The sequence below is a fragment of the Dromiciops gliroides genome, chromosome 4 (genome assembly GCF_019393635.1).
Source record: "Dromiciops gliroides isolate mDroGli1 chromosome 4, mDroGli1.pri, whole genome shotgun sequence".
Classification (NCBI taxonomy): Eukaryota; Metazoa; Chordata; class Mammalia; order Microbiotheria; family Microbiotheriidae; genus Dromiciops; species Dromiciops gliroides.
Genome location: NC_057864.1, coordinates 262,315,019 through 262,339,342, shown reverse-complemented (window position 1 = coordinate 262,339,342; position 24,324 = coordinate 262,315,019). Strand labels below are relative to the sequence as shown.

The 24,324-nt window shown below is 39.8% G+C and overlaps 1 protein-coding gene across 1 annotated transcript in view; it reads left to right on the top strand.

The window, feature by feature from the left end:
* LOC122753514 (maestro heat-like repeat-containing protein family member 1) overlaps nucleotides 1–24,324 on the top strand; it is a 131,162-nt gene that overhangs the window by 84,571 nt on the left and 22,267 nt on the right. The window contains exons 17-25 of the mRNA XM_044000904.1: nucleotides 373–502; nucleotides 1,252–1,347; nucleotides 2,564–2,659; nucleotides 4,980–5,023; nucleotides 5,131–5,272; nucleotides 16,870–16,894; nucleotides 17,551–17,636; nucleotides 21,187–21,336; nucleotides 22,316–22,470. Coding sequence (XP_043856839.1) covers nucleotides 373–502; nucleotides 1,252–1,347; nucleotides 2,564–2,659; nucleotides 4,980–5,023; nucleotides 5,131–5,272; nucleotides 16,870–16,894; nucleotides 17,551–17,636; nucleotides 21,187–21,336; nucleotides 22,316–22,470 — 924 coding nt within the window. The remainder of the gene's footprint in view (nucleotides 1–372; nucleotides 503–1,251; nucleotides 1,348–2,563; nucleotides 2,660–4,979; nucleotides 5,024–5,130; nucleotides 5,273–16,869; nucleotides 16,895–17,550; nucleotides 17,637–21,186; nucleotides 21,337–22,315; nucleotides 22,471–24,324) is intronic.

Sequence of the window (24,324 nt, the reverse complement as noted above, 5' to 3'; positions counted from 1 at the left end):
TGCATTGGTATCCCCATTTTACAGATGTGGAATCTGAGACTCAAAGAGGTCCACTAATGGGACAGCTAAATGGCACAGTGGATAGAGCACTGGCCCTGGATTCAGGAGGACCTGAGTTCAAATCCAGCCTCAGACACTTGACACTTACTAGCTGTGTGACCCTGGGCAAGTCACTTAACCCCAACTGCCTCACAAAAAAAAAAGAGGTCCACTGATTCCTTTAAAGTTCACACATTGAATAAGGGGTTCAGCAGGACTAAAACTTAGATCTCCTGGCTCCAAAGTTGGTGCCTTGTTTCATTATACAAAGATCAATGAATATCTTCACTCTGAACTTGAATTTGACAATCTACCTTATTCCTCTCCTCTCAGGGAACTGTACCCACCCTTGAATGAGGAAGAGATAGACTTGATCATCAGTCGCTGCCTCAAATGTGTGTTCTCATTGCCACCTACAAATGATTCATTGAAAGGGAAATCACCAGTAAGGATGCCTGTGAAAGTGAGTTTTCAGTGGGTTACATTCTTAACAGGGCAACTTGTTTTACTTCATCTCATCTAATGTCCTAATTAGCTCTTACTGGCACTGGTACAATTGTTTTCCCTGTCTCAAGTCTGTCTGTCTGTCTGTCTGTCTGTCTGTCTGTCTGTCTGTCTCTCCCTCTCTCTCTGTCTCTGTCTCTCTGTGTCTCTCTTTCTCTGTCTCTATCTCTCTGTCATTCCTCTCTGTCTCTCCTCTCTCTTATCTCTCTTCTCTCTGTCTCCTTGTGTCTCTTTGTCTCTGTCTCTCTCCCATCTTTCATACAGCTACCAAAGTCTGGTGATCCCCAAACACAGTTTGGACCATGACACTTCCTTGTTCAATAAATTCTAGTGGCTCTCTATTCCTCTGAGATCAACTTGCCCAACTTTTCTTACTCATGTTTTCTTTTCGTGTAGTATAAATAATAACTAACACATAAATTCAAAGATTGAAGAAACCTTATCTGACCTCTCTACAACCTTTTAATGCTGGTATTATCCTCATTTATGGCTGAAGAAACAGTTCTGAGAGACTTTTCCAGGTTCACACAGCTATTGACTGACCAAGGTAGAGTTTGACCCCAGGTCTCCATAACCCCAAACCTAGCCCCCTACCTATTCAGCCAGTCTGTTTCTGTATCATGCCTAACATTTGCCTGCCTTTTTTCAGGTTCTCTGCATTCTTCCTCCTGGGTCCATCACATCATAATGTTCCTGTCTTTGTTTCAGGCCCTGAGCCAGAAAAAGATTGAGGCCTTGGATAATGTTATAATGACCATTCTGGAAAGTCAGCCAACTCCAGAAATTACATTCAGGATATTCAAAGTAAGATGGGGTTGTTGGGGAGAAGGTGACCTACCAACAGTCCTTGGGAAATACTGGGGTATGGGGTTATTTCTTTACATTGCTGGCAAAAGATTTGATGTTCATCCATTCATCCCTTTCTCCCCCAGTTTTGAATCTATCACTATCTACTGGTTCCTTCCCTATTGCTAAGATCTCCATTATCTTTTTTTTCAAGGCAATTAGGGTTAAGTGATGCACCCAGGGTCACACAGCTAGTGTCAAGTGTCTAAAGCTGAATTTGCACTGAGATCCTCCTGAATCCAGAGTCAGAGCTTTATCCACTGCACCACCTAGTTGCCTTGATCTCCATCATCTTTAAAGAAAATTTTCCCTCCTCCTTACCATCTTCTCAAATTATTTTCCTATATTTCCCTTCCCTTTCATAGCCCAATTCCTGGGGTGGGGAGGGGGAACCAAACCTTTTTGTACCCTCAGCCTCCTTTCTCTCCTTTCACTTAATTCTCAGTCTCTTACAATCTGGCTTTCAACTCTATCACACCATAAAACTTTTCTCTCCAAGGTTATCAATATCTCTGTAAGTGGCAAGTCTAATGATAGTCTTTTCTAAGTTTTCATTCTTATTGATCTCTCTGCAGTATCTGAAACTGTGTCTCTGGGTTTTCATGACAGTGCTCACTGCTCACTTCTCTTTCTCACTCTGTCTCTCCCTTTCTCTCTGTATCTTTCTTTCTGATTCTTAGTGTCTTTGTATTTCTGTCTCTCTGTGTATCTGTGTCTCCATATTTGTCTTTATCCCTTTTTCTCTCTGTTTTTTCTGTATCTCTCTCTGTTTCTTTCTCTCTGACTCTCAGTCTCTCCATCTCTCTCTCTGTCTTTATATACATACACAGAAATAGACATACAATACATATAGATACACATACATATATTCTGTTTCTAAATATTATATATAATATAAACACAATAAGAGGTAGCATGGATTTCCTGACTTCAGCCACGCACACATATATGCATATATGCATATGCATGCACACACACACACATATATGTATATGTGTATATATTGTGTATATACATATATAGCATCTTTAATAGTAGGCAAACTCTTCAAAGGTAGGGAATATTCTATTTCTGTCTTTGTATCCTCAGTGCCTAGTACAATGCCTGGCACATACACAGCCACTTAATCAACTTCTGTTGGTTGATCTATTGATTGATCTCCTCTCGCCCACAGCACCTTTCCACGTGGTTGGGATCAGAGAAGCCAGTGCTGCGCATGGGAGCAGTAAGATTAAGCCAGCTGCTCTTCTCTTTCTATTATACATCTGAGGTGAGGTACAACTTTATCTGTGGGAAGAGTCAGGGGTAGGAGAGTCAGCCTCATTCCAAGCTGTATTGTGAGAATCGAGGTTGAGACAGATTCATCATACAAGGGCACCTCTGTGGAAAAACCAGTTCTGCCATCCAGAGAGATCATATTTCTTTGTCCACATTAGAAGGCTGAGAACTGTGCTTTCCAGGTTGATGCTGTAAGAACATCTTAAACCCATTTTATTTTTTATTTTTTAATTTTTAAATTATAAAAGTATTTTATTATTTTCCAGTTACATGTAGAAATAGTTTTCAATGAACCCATTTTTTAAAAGCCATGATGTTCAGTAGAGAATAGAGACCTGGAAAAGATTCTGGTATATGCTGACCCAGGCAATGTTACCAAATTATAGATGGAATTATAGATTATGGGTTATGTAATGAAAAGGGTTGGGAATCAGATGAACTGAGTTTGAAACCTGGTTCTGCTCCTTAATACCTGTGCAACATTGAGCAAGCCACAACCCTTCTACTCCTCCATTTTCTCATCTGTAAAATGAAGGGGTTCAATTAGATGGTATCTTCCACCTGAGGATGTCTTCCTAACCCCAGGCCTAGTGCTCTATCCACTGTGACAGCTAGCTGCCCCAATACATAATAATGGCTAACACTCACAAAGCACTTTATATATGATAATTTATTTGATTATTAGCAATTGATAATCCCATTTACCATTATTAAATCATTGTTGGATGCTGAATATCTTCTTTTTGATTCATTCAGTGAAATAAAAAAAATATTGAAAATATGACTCTTCAGGGGAAGCTAGGTGGCGCATATGCCACTGGCCATGGATTCAGGAGAACCTGAGTTCGAATCTGGCCTCAGACACTTGACAGTTACTAGCTGTGTGACCCTGATCAAGTCACTTAACCCCAATTGCCTCACCAAAAAGAAAGAAAGAAAGAAAGAAAGAAAGAAAGAAAGAAAGAAAGAAAGAAAGAAAGGAAGGAAGGAAGGAAGGAAGGAAGGAAGGAAGGAAGGAAGGAAGGAAGGAAGGAAGGAAGGAAGAAAGAAAGAAAGAAAGAAAGAAAGAAAGAAAGAAAGAAAGAAAGAAAGAAAGAAAGAAAGAAAGAAAGAAAGAAAGAGAGAAAGAAAGAAAGAAAGAAAAAATAAAATATGACTCTTCTTGACACTGAAGTAGATCTGTGATCTTAATGTCTTGGATGTTCCCTCCAGAAATGTAGATCTCAACCCATTGAGGGCTGTCTATCCTGTTCAGCTTTTATCCATGCCCTCCAAGAAATTAGTCTAGGAGGTCCAGCCAATGTCCCAGTGGTCTTTGATCTCTTCTGACAGCTCAAGGAAAATAACAAATCACTTGGGCTCTCCACCTATTATACATCACCATAGGAGCAGTCTATCTCTTTTTGCCATTTCCCTAATGACATTCATTATGTTAGTCCTTCCAAGTGTGTCTGTTGTCCAGATTTTAACATGCAGTTAAATGGATGTCCTATAGACTTTGTCATCCAGTCAGTAAACATTTATTAAGCATCTACTATGTTCCAGGCACTATGCTAAGTGCTCAAGATATAGAGAAAGGCAAAAGATAGTCCCTGCTCTCAAGGAACTCACAGTCTAATGGGGAAGACCACATCCAAAAAATGATATACACACAAACTACATACAGGATAAAGTGGAGAAAATCAACAGAGTAAAGGTATTAGATTTAAGAAGGGATGGAAAAATCTTCCTGTAGAAAGGAACATTTTATCTATGACTTGAAGGAAGTTAGGGAATCTGGGAGGAAGAGTATTTGAGGCATGGGGGTTAGTGAGTGAAAATTTCTGGAGTCAGGAGATGGAAGGAAGTCTTGTTCTAGGGAAAGAAAGGAGGCAAATGACACTAAAGCAAAGAGCATGTGTAGGGGAGAGGCAGGAATGGTGTGAGGTGTAAGAAGACCAGAAAGGTGATTATGGAGGACTTTGAATACTAAACCAAAGATTTTTGTTTTTTACATTTGGTACTATAGGTAATAAAGAGTCATTGGAGTATTATTAGGTAGGGAAGAGCAGGTGACATAGTCAGATTTGAACTTTGAGATTATCTTGGTAGATGAGCAGAGAGTGGACTGGTGAGTGGAGAAACTTGAGGCAGGGAGAGCCATCAGCAGGCTATCACAATAGTCCAAATGGGAGATAGTGAATACACATGATCACTCTTTGAAATGTGATTTGCTTCCTATATAAAGTTTGTTTCCCATAATTTTTGAGAAGGTGATGAGATTTTTTTCTCTTACTGATTTGCTTCTGTCCGTCTATCATAATTGTCGCAAGCAATGCAAGAGGGCAATTCTGAAGTTTTGTCAGGACAAAGTTGGGTAAGTGCTTGGGATGCAGGAAAAATCTCCACTTGCTTGAACTTGGTCATCCCAACATGTACTACTGCTACCTCACTAATGACTTCTAACCTCCTTTTCCAATTTAGGAAGTTCGAATTCTCCCATGTCTTGGCTTCTTTGCTGGTACCCTGGTTCCCCGATGCTTTGACCAACTGCTATCCATCCGCAAGTGGGCTTCTAACACTATCACCTCTGTGCTTCAAGGAAATCAGAATAATATACTTTCAGGTAAGAGCTCATGAGAAACACTCAAGTCAAAAATCAGTCCCCACTAATAATGGGGAGGGGGACATAATAAGGGGAAGAGAGTGGAAGGGAATGAAAAGGAAGGGAATAGAAGGAAGGGAAGTCAAGGCAAGGGAAAGCAAGGGAAGGCAAGGGGGTGAAAAGAAGAGGAAGCAAGGGAAGGCAAAGGGAAGCAAGGGTAGGAAAGAGAAAGGAAGTGAAGACAAAGAAGAGAAATCAAGGCAAGGGAAAGGAAGGCAAGACTAGGCAAGGCAAGGAGAGGCAAGGGGATAGAGAGCTGAACATTGAGTCAGGAAGACCCAAATTCAAATCTGGTTTCAGATATTTACTAGCTCTGTGACCCTGGGCAAGTCACTTCATCTCGGTCAGCTTCAGTTTTCTCATCTGTAAAACTGGGATAATGATTGCAACTATTTCACAAGGATTGTTGTGAGAATAAAATAATATTCAAAATGTGCTTTGCAAACCTTAAATCACTATATAAAGTGCTAGCTATTAGTATGTCACTTCATTTTGATCTGGTTCTAGAGGGAGCATGAAGTAATAGAGCTGACCTCAAAACTAGAAAGACTTGAGTTCAGGCTCTGGCTGTGTGACTCTAGCCACATCACTTACCCTTTCAGTGCTCTAGAAAACTTTCTAAGAACATGAGTTGCAAGGTGGTACCAGTCTTCACTGGTAGAGGAAGTGTCATCACCTGGGAATTTCCCATACCAGTGAAATCACATGTTCACTATTTAACCTTAACTCTAATGATGATGCTTTTATATTTTCCAAAGCTCCTAGTGATCAAATGTCATACCTGAGGCATGATAAGATTGTAGAACTGGGCTGAAAAAGTCTCAGAAGCCACCTGGTACCACCCCATCCTTTTACAGATGAAGGATCAGAGGGTCAGGGAAGTTATCACTTACCCAAGGTCACACAGGTATTAAGTAAACCCAGGTCTTTTGACTCCAGAGATGATATTCTTCCCATTAAACCCCTTTTCTTCCCTACCATGGAGCCAGGCATGATTCTCCTCATTTTAGATGTTGCCCCTGTGCCATGAAGCTCTGCTATGAGAGATTAGTTAGAAAGAGAAGAAAAGGAGGAGGGAAGGAAAGGAAGAAGGAAACAAGCATTTATTAAGTGTTTACTGTTTTTCAAGTACATAGGATCCAACTTATGCTTATCTGGAGGAAAGAGGCCAGCTAGAAAATCTCTCTCTGCTCCTGTTCAGTAGGTCCTAATTCATGGGACTGCAGCTAGATCAAGCCAGTGACACGGATTAATGAATCTTCTGGCATCCACAGCTCCTGAGAATAAACCATAGCCAGGCAGAAAAGCTTGCCTCCATTCTTTGCCAGAGTTAAGATGAATAGCTTTCATTTGCATTTCTCTGGTTTCCAACCTGACCTACATGTTCCAGGGAAAGGTATTTTGAGGAAGTATCTTGGGTTAAAGGTGGAGGGGGTGTTGTGAATTCTCAGGCTAGTGAGAGTTTTTTTTTTTAAACACAGACTAGGTTGCCTGGCAGTACCTTACCATTGCCAGGCCACTGCCAGACCACCATACTATTCCTTAAGCACATGCAAAGAGACGGAGACAGAGAGAAATGGGAGACAGAGATGGGGAGACAGACAGAGACAGACAGAGACAGGGACAGAGACAGAGATGGAGAGAGAGATGGAGAGACACGGAGACAGAGATGGAGACACAGAGAGAGAGAAAAGAATCATCTTGCCTTCCAGAAGATTCCCTATATCTCCACTGGAAAGGCCAGAGTTATTTGGAAATTTAGAAATGAGGGAAAGGAGAGAGAGACAGAGGGAAGAGAGAGAGAAGAAAGATAAGTAACTCTAATGATACTGATTTCTCTGAAGATGAACTAAGCATGTCAGGTGTATGCTGTCTCCACCATTAGAATGTAAGCACCTGGAGGGCAGGAACTGAACTTCTGTCTACTTTCTTGGTGTTTAATGTTTTATTGGCACTCTTTTTTCTTTTCTCCTTTTTATTTTGAATCATCACTACCCAATCCATTCCCCACAACTTTCCCCTCAAAAGAAGCTCTCTCTTTTGAACAAAGAAGCCTAGGGAAGCAAAGCAACTTGGTACATTAGCTCTTTGAAAATATAGGTTTCATTCTGTACCTCTAGTTCACCAACCTGTCTCTTAAAAGGTGAGAAGTATTCTTCATCATCAGTCTTCTGAAGTCATGTTTGGTGATTGGACTTACCAGAGTTAAGTTTAAGTGATTATTTTTTCAAGGTCACCCAGCTTTTTAATAGCAGAACCTAGATTGTATTAGTGAAGGTCCTCTGACATTTGTTCTGGTGCTCTCTCTATTCTGTCATGAAAATTTCTGTCACAAGGTTAAATAAAAAGAAAAGTTTCCAAGCCAAAAGAAAATAGGTTTATTGAGAGAGGGATCCTATTTCACAATAAAGCTGGTCTCAGGTATAGGACTCAAAGACCCCGACTCTCACAGACAGGCCAGTTTTGTTAGATAGGTTCCCAAAAACTACTTTGGAAAAGGTTACAAGTACAATATACAGTAATAGCAGGATCGTTTGTCTCCTTATATTCTGGTCCTAAAGTACCATCGTTGCTAAGTAACAAGGGTAAACACACATATGATTATGATATGCATGCCTCAAATCGTAAAACAAAGATCATGCAGGGGTTTGCTTCTTGAGGCACCATCATCTGTGACATCCTGCTTTGTAGAGACTTCTGTATCATTTTTAACAACTCTGACTAGTTCCTTTCATCTATTTTTGGTAACTGACCTTTATTCTGATTGGCCTATTCTAACCAAAAGATGCTACTTGCTTATGATGATACATGTAGGGAGGGTGATTTGATCCATAAGCTTAGAGCTGTGGGGACCAATTTTTAATTGGGGAGTGTTAGCTAATCGGCTCGCCGTAATATTGGGGAAAGGAAGGAGACTGGCAGCCTCCCTCAAAACAGAGCATGATTTATTTGAACAAGAACGAACTTAAAAAAAAAACACAAACAGGATCAGTATGATCAAGGGAAAGGAAATAAAATGGGGAAAGGGAAATTATACAACCTGAAAAACATCACCACCCAGGAATCAGCTGAGAATATACAGCAGTGCTCCTGTTGCCTTCCAGAGCAATATTAGGGTTTTGGGTTTTTTTGTATCTTATCACTAGTTACTTATTTAGTTATTGAAGCTACTAAATAATACTCTTAAATCATATATATCAGTAAGGAATGACTAATCTGCTCACAGATCCTAAAGTAATGCATTATTAGCTACTAAAATAAAGTCTAAAATCACTTAGAAAAGTAAGAACTAGGGAAAATTTCACTCACATTATCCTTCCTTTGATCCAAGAACAAATGAGGCCATTTATCTCTTGGATCATTAACAATCTACAAAAATGTATACAACCCAATCCATAGAGGGAAGTCCTCTATGGACAGCACAAATTCTAGAGGGGGCCATCCCCAACTGAGGTGCATAATTACAGACAAAATAATGTGAATGGGTAAAACTTATTTTAGTACAAAGAAATTGATTTGTTTTAGTACAGTTACAGAACAATAAACACAGCACAGCTTAGACTTGGGGGATATTCTCACTATAATGATAGTGAGCACAACAGGGATAACTAATATTTCCATAAAAAGATTGTCTAAAACATTTTATACGTGGAGGACCATAAGATCCATAGGACATTACTATGGAAGGTTTTAACTTCAATCCAACCTTAATGCATTTCAGAAACCTACAAAAGCAACAATGTAAAATCCATCTTGGATTTTCATGACATTTAAAAGAAGTGGGACAATTGCTATCGTTAATAGGTACTCCAGTACTTAGCATTTACCCTCCTTTGAAAATTATGACAGCCATGACAGCATGGAATTCCCCTTACTTTTCTATAAACTTTTCTGCTACAGATCATACAAAGCAACATTGTTTCTAACATAACAATAGCTACGGTGTTCAATGGTTGAGTGATACATGGCACAGGAGCACAATCATTCATATTAACATTTGAGGATGTGGTAGGCTCAGCTGACTCAAAAGCAGGAGGATAAGATTCTGGTTCCTGTTTGATAGTCTTGGATAGTCTCCTTGTCATCACTTGATTCCAGATCTAATCAGGTAGAAAAAAATTCATTAAGATTAGAGACCATTTCAGTAAGATTGGAAGCCATTTTCAACAGATAAAAGGTGCAGCTTTGATGTGGGAACAATGAATCCACAGATCCTTCTGTTCAACTTTGCTGTAGGAGTAGTTAGGATAATTTGAAAAGATTCTTTCCCAAACAGATTTCTACCAGAACGACTAAAATTTTTTTATGTATACATAATCACCACGTAGAAAAGCATGCAAAGAAAAATCAATGAGGCCAGATTAAACTACTGCCCCAATGAATTGTAACTTTAACCTATTCTGTAATACTCTTATATATTTAGCTATTGATAGATTTCCCCCTAACCTAGAGGTATACCCTGGTACAAATGGTCTTGTTTTCAAGGATGGATGACCAAGAAATATCTCATAAGGAGAAATAGGACAATCTCCTCTGGGTCTCCTCAGATGAAACAGAGCTAAGGGTAGTACATCAGGCCACTTCAAATGTGTTTCCTGACATCATTTTCCAATCAAGAGCTTAATTGTTTTATTCATACACTCTACCTGTCCAGATGATTGATGGTAGGGAGTAGGGAATCTAGGAATGATTCCCAAATTGGCATAGACTCTAGAAACAACTGTATCAGTAAAATGAGAACCTTTGTCTGAATCAATTTAGGCTGGAGGTTCATACCTAGATAGAATCTTTCATCATTATTTTGGCCACAAAGGCTTCATCAGCCTCAAAAGCAGGAAAAGCTTTCACCTACTTTGTTAATTTGTCAGTGATAAACAGTATTTAAGATGTCCAACTTTTGGCAAGTTTATAAAATCAATTTGTAATGACTACAATGGAAGCTATGCTAAGGGGTGACCACTATATGCCACCTTTTTTAAAGCATGCTGATTGGGGCAGCTAGGTGGCACAGTGGATAGAGCACCAGCCCTGGAGTCAGGAGTACCTGAGTTCAAATCCGGCCTCAAATACTTACTAGCTGGGTGACCCTGGGCAAGTCACTTAACCCCAATTGCCTCACTAAAAAAAAAAAAAAAAAAGCATGCTGATTAAAAGCTAAACATTCAATACAACCTGATGTGATTTGAGAAGCCACGGAAGTGATTCCAGGAGCCACCCATGCCTGTCTTATTGTATCTGTGATTGCCTGTGCACCATAATAACCTCTGCATGAAGTTCCAGGCAGGTTTGGTGATAACATTTCTTGGGGAAAAAGGCTTGATTTCCTTACTTCTACCCCTAATGTCTGTTTTGCAGTATACCATTGTATCCAAATTTATACTTCCTTGTTTTTGTAAATGAGGTCAGTCCATGGAAAAATCTCATTTCCAGCATCTTTATCCTCATCTACATCATTGTCAACATCAGGAGTTTGCAGTGGCATAATATAAACAGGACCTTCAATGGCTGCTGTCTTTGCAACTGACTCGGCTCTTTCATTTCCTTTGGACACTGGATTGTTCCTTTTTTGAACAATGTACTATGCCTAATGCCTGAGGTAGCTGGATAGCTCCAAGCAAATTTTTAATCAAGTCAGAGTGAGGGAAACAGTGAACAATAGTAATCATGAAAAAGAGAAAAGGGGGAGAAATTGTACAAAAACAATATTTATGGCAAATCAAGTCAGAGTGAGCTACCTCTTTTCCTGATGAAGTTAAGAATCCTCTCTGCAGCCATAACATACCTGTTACATGGCATATTTCAATAGCATGACAGGAGTCTGAATAAATATCAACACTCTTCCCTCTGACCAAATGGCAAGCTCTTGTTAAGGCTTTAAGTTCAACTGCCTGGGCACTCAAAGTTGATGGAGGGGAAGCTGACCACAAAATGCCATATTCAGTAACCACAGCAGCCCCTGTGAGTCTCCTTCCGTCTTGCATAAATGAAGAGTCACCTGTATATAAGACTAACTGGGGATTTTCAAGAAGAACATCAGTGAGATCTTGTTGAGGTTTCTCAGCCAGCTCAACAACAGTTTTACAGTCATGTAGGCATTCCCCAGATAACAGAAGATTAGCCCACAATGTGGAATAATTCAAGGTGTTAAATCTTTTGATAGTAATGTTTTCATTCCCTAACAGGGTCACTTCATATCTGGTAAGTCTCTGGTCTGAGAAAGCCTAAGTTCAGTGGCACGATAGCAAAGCCTCCACCTCATAAGAGAACTGAACAACCAAAGGATTTCCCAATACTAACTGCAGATTTTTCCACCAGCAAAGCCCTAGCAGCTACAGCCCTCAAGCAGGGTGGAGCTCCTGGACAAGTTGAGCAGAGAAGTAAGCTACTGGGTGTTGGGAGAATGCAAAGGTCTGGGTCAGGACTCCAGAGGCCACTCCCTTCCTTTCATGCACATTGAGAGTGAAGGGCTTTGAATAGTCAGGCAACCCAAGGGCAGGAGCAGTCATGAGTGCTTTTACAAGCTCTCTCAGGGCCACCACATGTTCTGGTTCCATTTGTAAAGGTTCAGTAAGAGAGGTCTTGGTGAGAGCAGTGAGGGGTTTCACAATCTCCCCAAAAGAAGGAATTCAAGATCTGCCTCCAGTATAGTACATACCTGTTTCTTGGTCTTGGGTACTGATAGATTTTGCAGAGCCTTTATCCTTCTTGGGGAAATAGTCCTTTTTCCTGGTGACAAAATAAAAAACAAATACTCTACTTATATTTGGTATCACTGTCCCTTTGCCTTGTATATCTTGTGTCCTTGCTGAAATAGCTCCTGGATCAAATGGCAGCTAGAATAGCAACAAATTTCTTGGCTAGGGGAGGCTAGGAGCAAATCATTCACATACTGAATCAAGGTGGAACCTTTAAAGGTGATAATAGATAAGTCCTTCTTTAAAAAGAGACAATCTTGTTGGAGAGTTTATAAAGCCTTCTGGTAATCTGGTTCATGTATACTGGTAATTTAGCCAGGTAAATGCAAGCAAATATTGGGATTCAGGACTTAAAGGAATTGAATGGAAGGTTGTACATAAGGCAAATACTGAAAAACAAGTGGCATCACAGGGAATAGCAGTCACAATAGTGGCTGGGTTAGGAACAACAGGATGAAGAATAATAATAACATCAGCATTAATTGTTCTAAGATCCTGAACAAAAAAATAGATAGGCTTATGAGCAGGACCAGACTTTGGCTTCTTTACTGGGAGATTAGGAATATTTGCCTCTGGCCTACATGGAACAACAATCCCTTGTTTAATAAGAAAGTCAGTTATGGGAGTAATAACAATAATTGCCTCTTTAGAAAGTGGATATTGAGGCACAGATGGTGGTTTCCCTTCTTTGGTGGTAATATTTGAGTAGTCCCACATCAGTTTGAAGATTTTGCCCAAACATCATCCAATAAGGTGTCTGGAATAGAGAAGCCTTCAGCTTGAGATGACATCAAAGCAGACAAATCCTCACTACAATATCCACTTAATACATCAATGACCAATGGGGTTAACATGTTTTTATCAGGCATGTCAACAGTGTATTGTCTGGCACACAATGAATAATAACTTTCAATTTACATAATAGATCTCTACCCAAAAGATTGATAGGAGATTTTGGTATCCATAAAAAAAGAATGCATAACTGTGATGGAACCAATAGTAACTTCAAGTGGGGATAGCAGAGAGGCTAGTTGACTATGCCCCTCAACTCCCACCACTGGCATTCTTTTAACAATACCTCCTTTACCCCTGGGGACAAATCTTGACACAGACCTTGAAGCACCAGTATCAATTAAACAAGAACATTTTACACCTTCAACATATAAATCAATATTGGGTAAGGGAGAGGCATGAATGAATAGGGCAGGGGCAAGGGTCTCAATGGAAGTTGCATTATGCAGATTCTCTACCTCTCCCCTGCACCGTCATGCTGAAACATTATTCTCAATGCTCCAGTTCCCATAACTAGCTTGATTCACTACTTGTCCTACTCCCTGACCATTTCCAAGTTTCTTTTTCTCTTGATCCTACTTTTGAAGCATTCTTTGTTTGCCTCCTACTTTTCCACAATAGAAAAAAAAGTAAATTTCCCTCCTTTGTCCTTGACCTTGAAGCATTTTCTGAATAGTGGCTAATACCACTTTGGTTTTCTGATGAGATCTTTCTCCCTTACCTTTTCCCTCATACACATGTTGAACAATTGCTTTTAGTTCCCCAATGTTCTTTTCATGCTATCCAGGGAAATAGTAAAAAAACAAAAACAAACAAAAACAACAAAATTCCTTGATATTTAGAAGAGACTGATTTACAAAGGCAACATTTATTATTCCAGTATCCCTAGGATTTATAGGGTCCAGTCTAGCAAACCTTCTAGCACTGTTACACAATCTATCATAAAACCTCATAGGGGTCTCGTCTCTTTCCTGTGTAGTCTCTTGGAACTTACTGTAATTTTCTGGTCTTTCTGAAAAAAGCTCTATTCCTCTAACTAAATTATCTATGGCATCTCTTAATTAATTCATATCTGCTACAGAATTTGGATCCCAATTGGGATCTTGTAGGGGCCATGTTCCTCCTCCTCCTCCTGGACCTACAACCACATGATTGGTCATTTCCATAATTGCTCATTTTTCTCCTTTTGACAACAAAACACCCACCATGTCTTGTAAATCAGTCCAGGTAGGGTTGTGCCCATGAAAAATAGATTTAAATTGATCTATAACAGCTATGGGGTCTTCATCAAAATGGGGTGGGGGGGATGGTGTATTCTGCTTCCACATGGCTAAATCAGGTCTAAAAAGATGATGTTCTCTAATATAAAGCAAATTCCCCTGTGCGTTTAACTGAGGCTTGTCTATTAAGGGGAAAAGTGGAGACTGGAGCATATTGGGGGAATGCCATTCTTCCTTCATCTTATTCTCCATTCCTCCTTCAGGTTCAAAATAAGAAAGAGGAGCTGATTGGCAGTTTACTAGAGAGTAAAGAGCAAGGGACTCATTCTTTCCCTGTTTGCTTTCTTCAGAAATCATTGTAGATAACACTTTCCAACAAATTATTCTGTTCCCATTTTTTCCTGTTTTTCTAAGAAATTTTCTACCTTGTCTAGAATATAAAGATCGAAGGTTCTAAATTAGGGGTAGAAGTTCCTAAGATTTTTGTACCAGTCAAAACAATATCCAATGGCAATTTCTCTATCAATTCCCTTTCCTAAAGGTAATCCTCCTTTGTCCCATTTCTTTAAAAATGTATCCAAAAGGGGCAGCTAGATGGCACAGTGGTTAAAGCACCGGCCCTGAATCCAGGAGTACCTGAGTTCAAATCCGGCCTCAGACACTTGACACTTACTAGCTGTGTGACCCTGGGCAAGTCACTTAACCCCCCATTGCCTAAAAAAAACAAAAAACAAAAAAAAATGTATCCAATGGAGAATCTTTAGGAATTGATATTCTACTTAGCTTAGTTCCCATGGTGTTCGCACAGAGAGCATGGACTGGCCTGGCTTGTACCAGGCAAACAGGACCAGATAGTATGTCTATTTTCTTTCACAACTAAGGCTCAATCCTGGAGCACTCGCTCTGGTGGTCAGGCCATTTGGATCTCTCTTTCTGTCTGCCATAATGGTTAGCACAAGTATAGCTGCTAACCCAGATTGCTGGGCCCTTTCACACCTTTCTCTTTCACCCAAAATTTAATAAAGTTTTCCCAATTTTTATTATACTCATTGTTCAAATTATGATTTACAAATAATACAAATTATTACTTTTTTGCAATCTTTGGTCTCTAATTATCCTAACATTTCTATATCTCCCTTTTTACAAGATAAAAATCATAAATAATTCTCTTTCTAACAGAAACTAAATTAAAGGAGAACTTTCCCATTTCTAGCAGGCAGCACCAAAAAGCAGAAGTTCTTTTTTAAAATTGAAACCTAGGAAATCCTGAGAATAATTTACAACTACCTTTCTAATTTTAAACCCAAATGTAAATTTACTTAGTGTCAGAAGGAAAGGAAAGGAAAGGAAAGGAAAGGAAAGGAAAGGAAAGGAAAGGAAAGGAAAGGAAAGGAAAGGAAAGGAAAGGAAAGGAAAGGAAAGGAAAGGAAAGGAAAGGAAAGGAAAGGAAAGGAAAGGAAAGGAAAGGAAAGGGGAAAGGGAAAAGGGGAGGGGAGGGGAGAGGACAGGACAGGACAGGACAGGACAGGACAGGACAGGAGAGGAAAGAAAGGAAAGGAATGGAAATAGAATTAATATTACAATCTGCAAATTGTTAAATACTCACCAGCTTGGAGTAGGTCCAGTTAGGTGAATAATCTCTGTTTGGGTCTCTCCCCTTCAAGAAGGGAATGGGGGGCAAATAGCCCGAGGTTTGAGCTAAAAACAGAATCCCTGATTGAAGAAGGGAACTCAAAGGACAGAATTTCTGCCCAATCATGGTGGGGGTCACCAAAATTGTTGCAAAAATTTTAAGTCACAGTGTTAAATAAAGGAAAAAATAAAATCTCCAAGCCAAAAGAAAATAGGTTTATTGAGAGAAAGATCCTGTATCACAATAAAACCAGTCTCAGGTCTAGGACCCAAAGACTCCAACTCTCACAGACAGATCAATTTTGTTAGGTAGGTTCCCAAAAGACTACTTTTGAAAGGTTTACAAATACAATTATACAGTAACAGCATGATCACTTGTCTCCTTATATACTGGTCCTAAAGTACTATCATTGCTAAGTAACAAGGGTAAACACACATATGATTACGATATGCATGCCTCAAATCTTAAAACAAAGAGCATGCAGGGGTTTGCTTCCTGAGGCACCATCGTTTGTGATATCCTGCTTTGTAGAGACTTCCATATCATTTTAACCAACTCTGACTGGTTCATTTCATCTCTTTTTGGTAACTGACCTTTATTCTCATTGGTCTATTCTAACCACAAGATGCTACTTGCATATGATGATACATGTAGGGAGTACGATTTGATCCATAAGCTTATTACCTATTTTTGCATCTTATCACTAGCTACTTAGAATACTAAAGAACACTCTTAAATCACATATATCAATCAGTAAGGAATGACTAATCTGACCACAAACTGTAGGCTACATACATGAAAAGATGTATTAGAGAACAAATTGACCAATAACCTACTTTTACAGCTTTCATTTGCATATCACTCAAAGCATTATCAGCTAATAAAGTCTAAAATCACTTAGAAAAGTAAAGATTGGGGAAAACTTTACTTACAATTCTGATATACTGTTACTGTTCTATGTGAACCAAAAAACTTTCTATGGTAGGTTCTCAGAGCTGTAAGTATACTTTGAGGTAGCTGGTGATACAGTGGATACAAGGCTAGGCCTGGATGGAATTAAGAAGATATAAATTAAAATCCAAGCATTTCTTAGTTATGTGACCTTTAGCAAGTCATTTAACCTCTGTTTATCTCAGTTGTAAAATAGGAAGTTTTAATAGTACCTATCTCCCAGTGTTGTCGTGAAGGTCAAATCAGATTTTTTTTTTTTGTATAAAGCATTTAGCACAATGCCTGGCACATAGTAAGTACTATATAAATGCTTATTTCTTCCCCTCCTCTCCCCTTCCCTCCTCTTCCTTTCCCTTCCCTACATATAATTTATGTGTATACATACATACATACATACATAGAATCTCAAAAGTCCTATTACTAAAACCTTAAAAGTACACTAAGACTTTTAGGACACTGTGTGTATGTATGTATATATGTGCATGTGTATGTGTATGTATGTGTGTAAGTGTGTATGTGCATGTATATGTATATTATATGTATATGTACTAGTCCCTAGGGCAGCTAGGTGGTGCAATGGATAGAGTGGCAGGCCTGAAGTAAGGAAGACTATCTTCCTGAGTTCAAATTAGGCCTCAAATATTTCCTAGCTGTGTGACCCTAGGCAAGTCACTTAACCCTGTTTGCCTCAGTTTCCTCATCTGGAAAATGAACTGGAGAAGGAAATGGCAGAACCACTCCATTATCTCTGCCAAGTAAATCACAAATGTGATCATAAAGAGTCAGACATAACTGAAATGACTCAACAACATTCTAGTCCATGGAATTTATACCTTATGCCCTATTGATTAGTCCAATCCTGGACTTTCTGACTTTGATACTCTACATGAAAGAAGCAGAGTAAAACAGGTGAGATCATCTCCTTAACCTAACTGGCATCTTATTCAGGGTTCTCAGAAAGTGAAGGCTACAACCTGATGACCAATGCCCAAGAAGCAGAAACTTCTAACCTCAATCCCATTGACATTGCTAAGGTAAGGACGAAAGAGTTCATGACAAAAAATCATTCCTTTGAGGGACAGGGCAGCCTGGGGAGTAGGGGGAGAGGTTCAAAATACAAATCAATAAATTGGCTTCTGAATAAGTAGCAATACATCTCTAGTAATAATAGCTGCTCACATGCATCTAGTAATCTATATAGTACTTTTTTGGTCTAGACTTGTGATTTCATTCATTTAGGGAATTTATAGAAAAAGAACTCCTCTTCCACCATTGCAGATCAATAATTGTTCAGCAGCTTCCAGTCTTAGAAGTTGCCTGGTGATGGAGAAGTGTAGTGATTGCCTAGAGTCACACAGCCAGTCTATATCAGAGGCAGAACTTAAACACAGGTCTCAGGATCTTAGATACAGAACTGGAAACAAACCTGAGAGGTCTTCTAGTTTCTCCACACCCAACTCCCCTTCATTGTATAGATGACAAAACTGAAACCTGTAAAAGGCAAAATTACTTCCAAGATCACACAGGTAGTCAATGGGAGAGTTGGCATTTCAGCCCAGCAAATATAGGCTTTCTTGCCATTATATCCTGCTCCCTGACTCTGATACTTGTCCTCTTGTGACTCTTGTCATGCAGCATCTCAACACATATATTCATTCATAGATAAATAGACAGACAGATATGAGGCAGCTAGATGGTGCGTAGAATGCTGTGTCTGGAGTTTAGGAAGACTCATTTTCCTGAGTTCAAATCAGGCTTCAGACATTTGCTTTTGTGGCCCTGAGCAAGTCACCTAATGCTGTTCACCTTAGTTTCCTCATCTATAAAATGAGCTGGAGAAGGAAATGGCAAACCACTCCAGTATCTTTGCCAAGAGAACCCCAAATGGAGTCATAAAGAGCCTTAACATTCCTAAACAACAACTATATATGTGTGTTTATATGTATGTGTGTAGAACACCTATGTTTATATATGTGAGAACTGAAATGACACCCCCTGCTGGGAGGGATAGTGTGAGCTCTGGCCTGAAAAGAAACCATATGACTTTAGCGTATGGAAGTGACATTTGCTGCCTCATAGGTCCTGTCAATCCGAGCTACCAACCAATTAGCTTGGAGCTGTGTGTGTGGACAGCCCTGTTTCCTGTTTTACAGGAGGCTTCTGGGAGGAGCAAAGTCTTTTTGGTCCCTGACTTGGGCTTGGCATCAGAGGCAGCAGGGACAGGTAGAATAAGGATATTTTATCCACGTGTTTCTCTTTACTAACCCCTAATATACTTTAATAAATACTTAATGCCCAAAGATTGGTGCTATATATTTTCTAATTTAAGGCAACCACTCATTAGATTTTAGACATCATAGCTAGAATTTTAGGCCCTTACAGATATATATATATATATATATATATATATACAAACATATACACATATACATATACATACACATATACATATATAGTTATATGGCCGGGGAGAGACAAAGACAGAGAGAGAGAGAGAGAGAGAGAGAGAGAGATCAATCCTTAGAGTTTACAAAATATTTTGGTCACAATTCCTCCTTCAGATCCATAGTCATATCAACCCTTTGTGGTAGCCTAGTATAGTGGGACAGTTTGGTGGCACAGCAGATAGAGCAGGGGACCTGGAGACAGAAAGACCTGAATTCAAATCTGGCCTCAGACAACTAAATAACAACAGTAAAATGCAAAGAACCTTAAACTTAGAGTCAAAGAACCTAAGTTCAAATTCAGGTGCTGCTACTATATCACCTAAAATAAATATGTCACTTTATTCCTTCGGTCTCAATCCTCTTATCTGTCAAATAAAGGAGCTGGACTCACTAGAGGATCTCTAAGGTCCCTTTCTGTTCTAAATCCGGAATCCCATTTCAAGACTAGAAACCTGGAGTTCAGGGTCAAACCTGGGCCATGATACCAGAGCCCAGCTCTGACTCTCATTGGAGCCAGTCAGTCACCCACTGCTCATCCCACTATGACATCAACCCATTTCTATGTAATACAAAGCTTTCTTAGGGAGGGAGCTGGCTCAAGCTAGCAGGTTAGGCTCAGGGCTATTTGGAGCCCTGTACCACTGAGGCATGAATGGAATAGAGTCCACAGTCACAGCCAGTTCTGTTCGGAGACTCTCATGTGACTTCTCAGACTTTTTATGGAAGGATTGGATTTTGCTTTAAAGCCATAATCAGGGGCAGCAAAAATAGTCATCAAAGACTTTGTCTCACCGCGGAGTAGTGTGGTCAGGAAAACCATGGCGCTTTACTGTTTGCTTGTTCCTCACATCTTGCCCATCTGTCCATGTTCCCCCCAAATGCCTCCAGCAATCTACTTTATTCTTTTCCCTTCAGAAGAGTAGAGGAGAAGCTTCTAAGACATGTAATCAGAAAGCTTGCTTCCACAACACAGAAACACCACTGTTTATCCCTTTGGGGACCATGAATTAGCCAGTTAGTCAATAAATATTTATTAATCACCTACTCCATGGGCAGGCACTGTGTTAAGTACTGGGGATCCAAAAAGAGGCAAAAGACAGTCCCTGCTTTTAAGCCCATAATCTAATGGGGGAGACAAACAAGCTATATACAGGTTATTTGTCATTGAGTTCTTTCAGTTGTTTCAGACTCTTGGTGACCCCATTTGGGGTTTTCTTGGCAAAGATACTGGAGTGGTTTGCCATTTCCATCTCCAGTTCATTTTACAGATGAGGAAACTGAGGCAAACAGGGTGAAGTTACTTGTCCAGGGTCACACAGCCAGTAAGTGTCTGAGACTGAATTTTAACTCAGGAAGATGAATCTTTCTGATTACAAGCCCAGTGCTCTATCTACAGAACCACCTAGATGCCCTTGTAATACTTGGGCAATATTGAATAAATGAAGAGCAGTTGTTGATTATCCTAAAATAAGGGTCCTATATGGTCCTGCCATCTCCTTATCTATAGGAACTTATTTATTAGTTAAGTGTAAAGAGAGCCTCCAAAAGATTGCATCACAGTTGATTAGCCTTCCAGAGATCTTTATTATCAGCATTTCTAAAAAAATAGAAATACCTATGGCTATCTATGGGTTGCTTAATGGGTTATGGTACAGTAAAAAGTACACTGTCTCTCAATTCATAGCTGGGTTCAAATCTCGCCTCTGACACCAACTGATTTTGCAGAAATGACCAAACTTCCCCAGGTTTCAGTTTCTTCAAGTGTGAGACTAGACAGCCTCTGAGGTCTCTTCCATCTCTAGATATATCATTGAATGAGGGTAAATATTCTGTCTGGCTAGTCCCACTGCACTGTTCTGCTAGGGCAGCTAGATGGTGCAGTGGATAAAGCACCAGCCCTCCATTCGGGAAGACCTGAGTTCAAATTCAGCTTCAGACACTTGACACTTACTAGCTGCGTGACCCTAGGCAAGTCACTTAACCTTCATTGCCCCACACAAAAAAAAATAATGTTAAAAAAATAATAATAGAACTAGGTCCACAGCTGTGGCTGCCATTTCAAGCAAAATTGTGTCCATTCCAAGGCATGTTTGCATTTCTTAGGATTTGGGCCTACTTTTTTCTTGTTTTTCTTCAGCTCATTTTTAACCACCTGCCACTGGGGGAGCTGCTGACCTTTCTGTATACTGCCTCTGATGGGATAGTGGATAGAGTCACTTGCCCTCAGTCGATTGTGTTCGTGTTGAGGATGGTGGTAGAGTTCAATGGGGTCAGAGTCAAAGACGAGGTAATGCTGTGTGTTTCAAGGCAGTACATAAGGTTTGTCACATTTGCGGCCCTCCATGAGGAAGATTGTAGGAGTATCCATGGCAAATGATATGGAGAGAAGAGCTGTAACTAGGGTGAGGCGGCTAGGGAAGAGCCCCAAATCTAAAAGGTACTAAATTTTGGAGAGGCTGACAGCTCTTGGAAACTTAGAAACAACAGTACTCACCAGCCCTGGATTCAGGAGGACCTGAGTTCAAATATGGCCTCAGACACTTGACACTTACTAGCTGTGTGACCCTGGGCAAGTCACTTAACCCTCATTGCCTCACCAAAAAAAAAAAAAAGAAACAAAAAAGAAACAAAAGTGCTTGGTACCCTATTTAATAATAATTAAAGAAGGAAGCTTGAGCACCTCCTCTGTCCCACCCTGCTCTTGCATCCCCTCACCCCCACCCCAGACCTCTCCAACAGCAGTATATTGAAGGCTCTGTCTCCTTTTCCCAGAGGGAAATATCCATTCCCTCTCTAGATTGAGGGTGCCTTAACCTAGGCACAACAATTCCTAGTTATGACTCAGATGGACCCCAGAAAAAAAAGTCAGTCACTGGAATTCCAATTCCAAATCATTCCAGTCAATTGTAAAACAAAGGAAACTGGTAATGATATGAGGTTGGATATAAATACAGGAAGGAGGTATTCAATATTGACTGGTTAGATTTTAATTGCACTGTGATCATCTATCATGCCAAGTAATAACTGCATGAAGCCTTTCCTGATCCCCCAACCTTCTCGTCCACTACCTCGCCTACTTTGTGTATTTTTATGTATATTTTTTCTGTTCTTGTTTTCTCTCCTGATGTGCTCCTTGAGGGCAGATATTGTATCCCCAACATTTAGAATAATGTTTGGCACACAGTAGGAGCTTAATTAATGCTTGATTGACAAATTAATCATAAGTGAAAGTGAAGTCACTCTGTATTCCCCTGCTGTATTTGCAGATCCCAGGTCTTCTTACCATCTTGGTGGAAATGTTGCATTCCTTAAAGGACGAATTAGTACGAAGGGAACTTACAGCTACAATCCAGCAGCTGACCAAGCTGGATCCAAAAACTGTGGTGCCCTGCCTCCTGAAAAATCCACTTCCCTATGACAAGTAAGTACAACCTCACCCTTATGTGCCTGTGCCTTTTACACTGTGTATATTTCTTTTCCTTTCTACTTTTCTGAGATGAGATGAGTGAGTTGCCTAGGATAGTGGTTCCCTCGCCCTTCAGTTATCTCTAGGGGGTATTGCAAATGTGCTCAAGAAAAGTTTCCAAAGAAAATTTGTTTTAATTCACTCCTTTTTTTGTGGGGCAATGAAGGTTAAGTGACTTGCCCAGGATCAGAAAGCTGGTAAGTGTCAGGTGTCTGACACTGAATTTGAACTCAAGTCCTCCTGAATCCAGGGCTGGTGCTTTATCCACCTAGCTGCCCCTCTTCATTCCCATTTTTAAAAAGAAATACATTCTGCCCTGGCTTCCTTTTTAAGGTTGCTTAGTTGTGAAACTGGATAAACAGCTCAGCCTAAAGGTTGCAATCCCCTTCTGAAAATTTTTGAACACTTCTCCTTCAAGGGGCTCTTATATAAAATTAGAAAATTTTTCTTCCCCCTTTTCTTTCTCAATCGACATCTGGTAATAGTCAAACCTGCTCCTTTGTCTCCTCTGCTGATTCTTCTTAAGTCCTCCTCCTATCTTGTTGGTGTCAGGTCTCCCAAAGTTTCTGGTTTTGCCCCCTCTTTTTTTCTCTTGACATTCTCTTCCTTGGCAATAGATCATTCCTATGGCTTCAATTATCACTTTTATGCAGATGTCTCCCACATTTCCAGTCCTGTATTTCCAATTCCTTGTAAAACATCACTTTTTGGATCAACATCTCAGACTCAACATGTCTAAAGCTAACCCTATCATCAGCTTCATCATCACTGACCCTTTCCTTAATTTCTATACTTCTGTTGATAGGTATACTACTGTTCCTTTCTCCAAGGATCAAAATCTCAGTTATCTTTAACTCTTTCTTCTCCTTCACCCTTTCCCTTAAATTATTTTTTAAAAATCCTATTGATTCTATCTCTAAAATATCTCTAGGATCCGTCCCCTCATTTTCACTATCATTGCAAACACCCTGGTTCAGGCCCTCACCTCTTCTTATCTTCACTATTGTAATAGACTAGTAAAAGATCTTCCTACACTAAGTCTATTTTCCCCTTCCCTCCCCCTCCAAACCATTCTTCACATAGCTACCCAAGCAAAAGGAATGGTGCGCTAACCTATGGACCATCAAAGCTAAACTTGTATCATCTAGGAATGGATATGGATTTACAGCATTTGACACTATTGACTAGCCTTTCCTCCTGGATACTCTTTGCCCTCTGGGTTTTCAAGATACTGCCCTCTCTTGGTTCTCCTCCCATCTATCTTGATTGTTTCTCCTCAATCTCCTTTGCTTTGTCCTGCCTGTGGTAGGTGCAGGCCCAAGTTTATTTTCCTGTGTCCCTCCCTCCTTTCCCTACACCTTCCTTCTATCTTGGAAACTTCTGGGTTGTTTTGTTGTTGTTGTTGTTGTTGTTTGTTTGTTTTGTTTTGCTTTGCTTTTAAGGCAATTGGGGTTAAGTGACATGCCCAGGGTCACACAGCTAGTAAGTATCTGAGATGAGATTTGAACTCAGGTCCTTTTGACTCCAAGGCCAGTGCTCTATCCACTGCATGACCTAGCTGCCCCCTTTTTGTTTTGTTTTGTTTTCTTTTTTGGCAAATTCTGCTACTGTAATAAACCAGGCTTCATTTGGGCTAGTAGAGTAGGTCAAGGTTAAGACTAAAATGAATTGAGACATGTAGACTATCTGCAGTTAAGAAACATTTTACTTAGTCATAACAGGGTATTCAGCAAGAACACACCACATAATGGATTTTTTAAGTTAATTAATTATTTTTTAAGTTATGGAATAAAACAAGCATTTCTATAA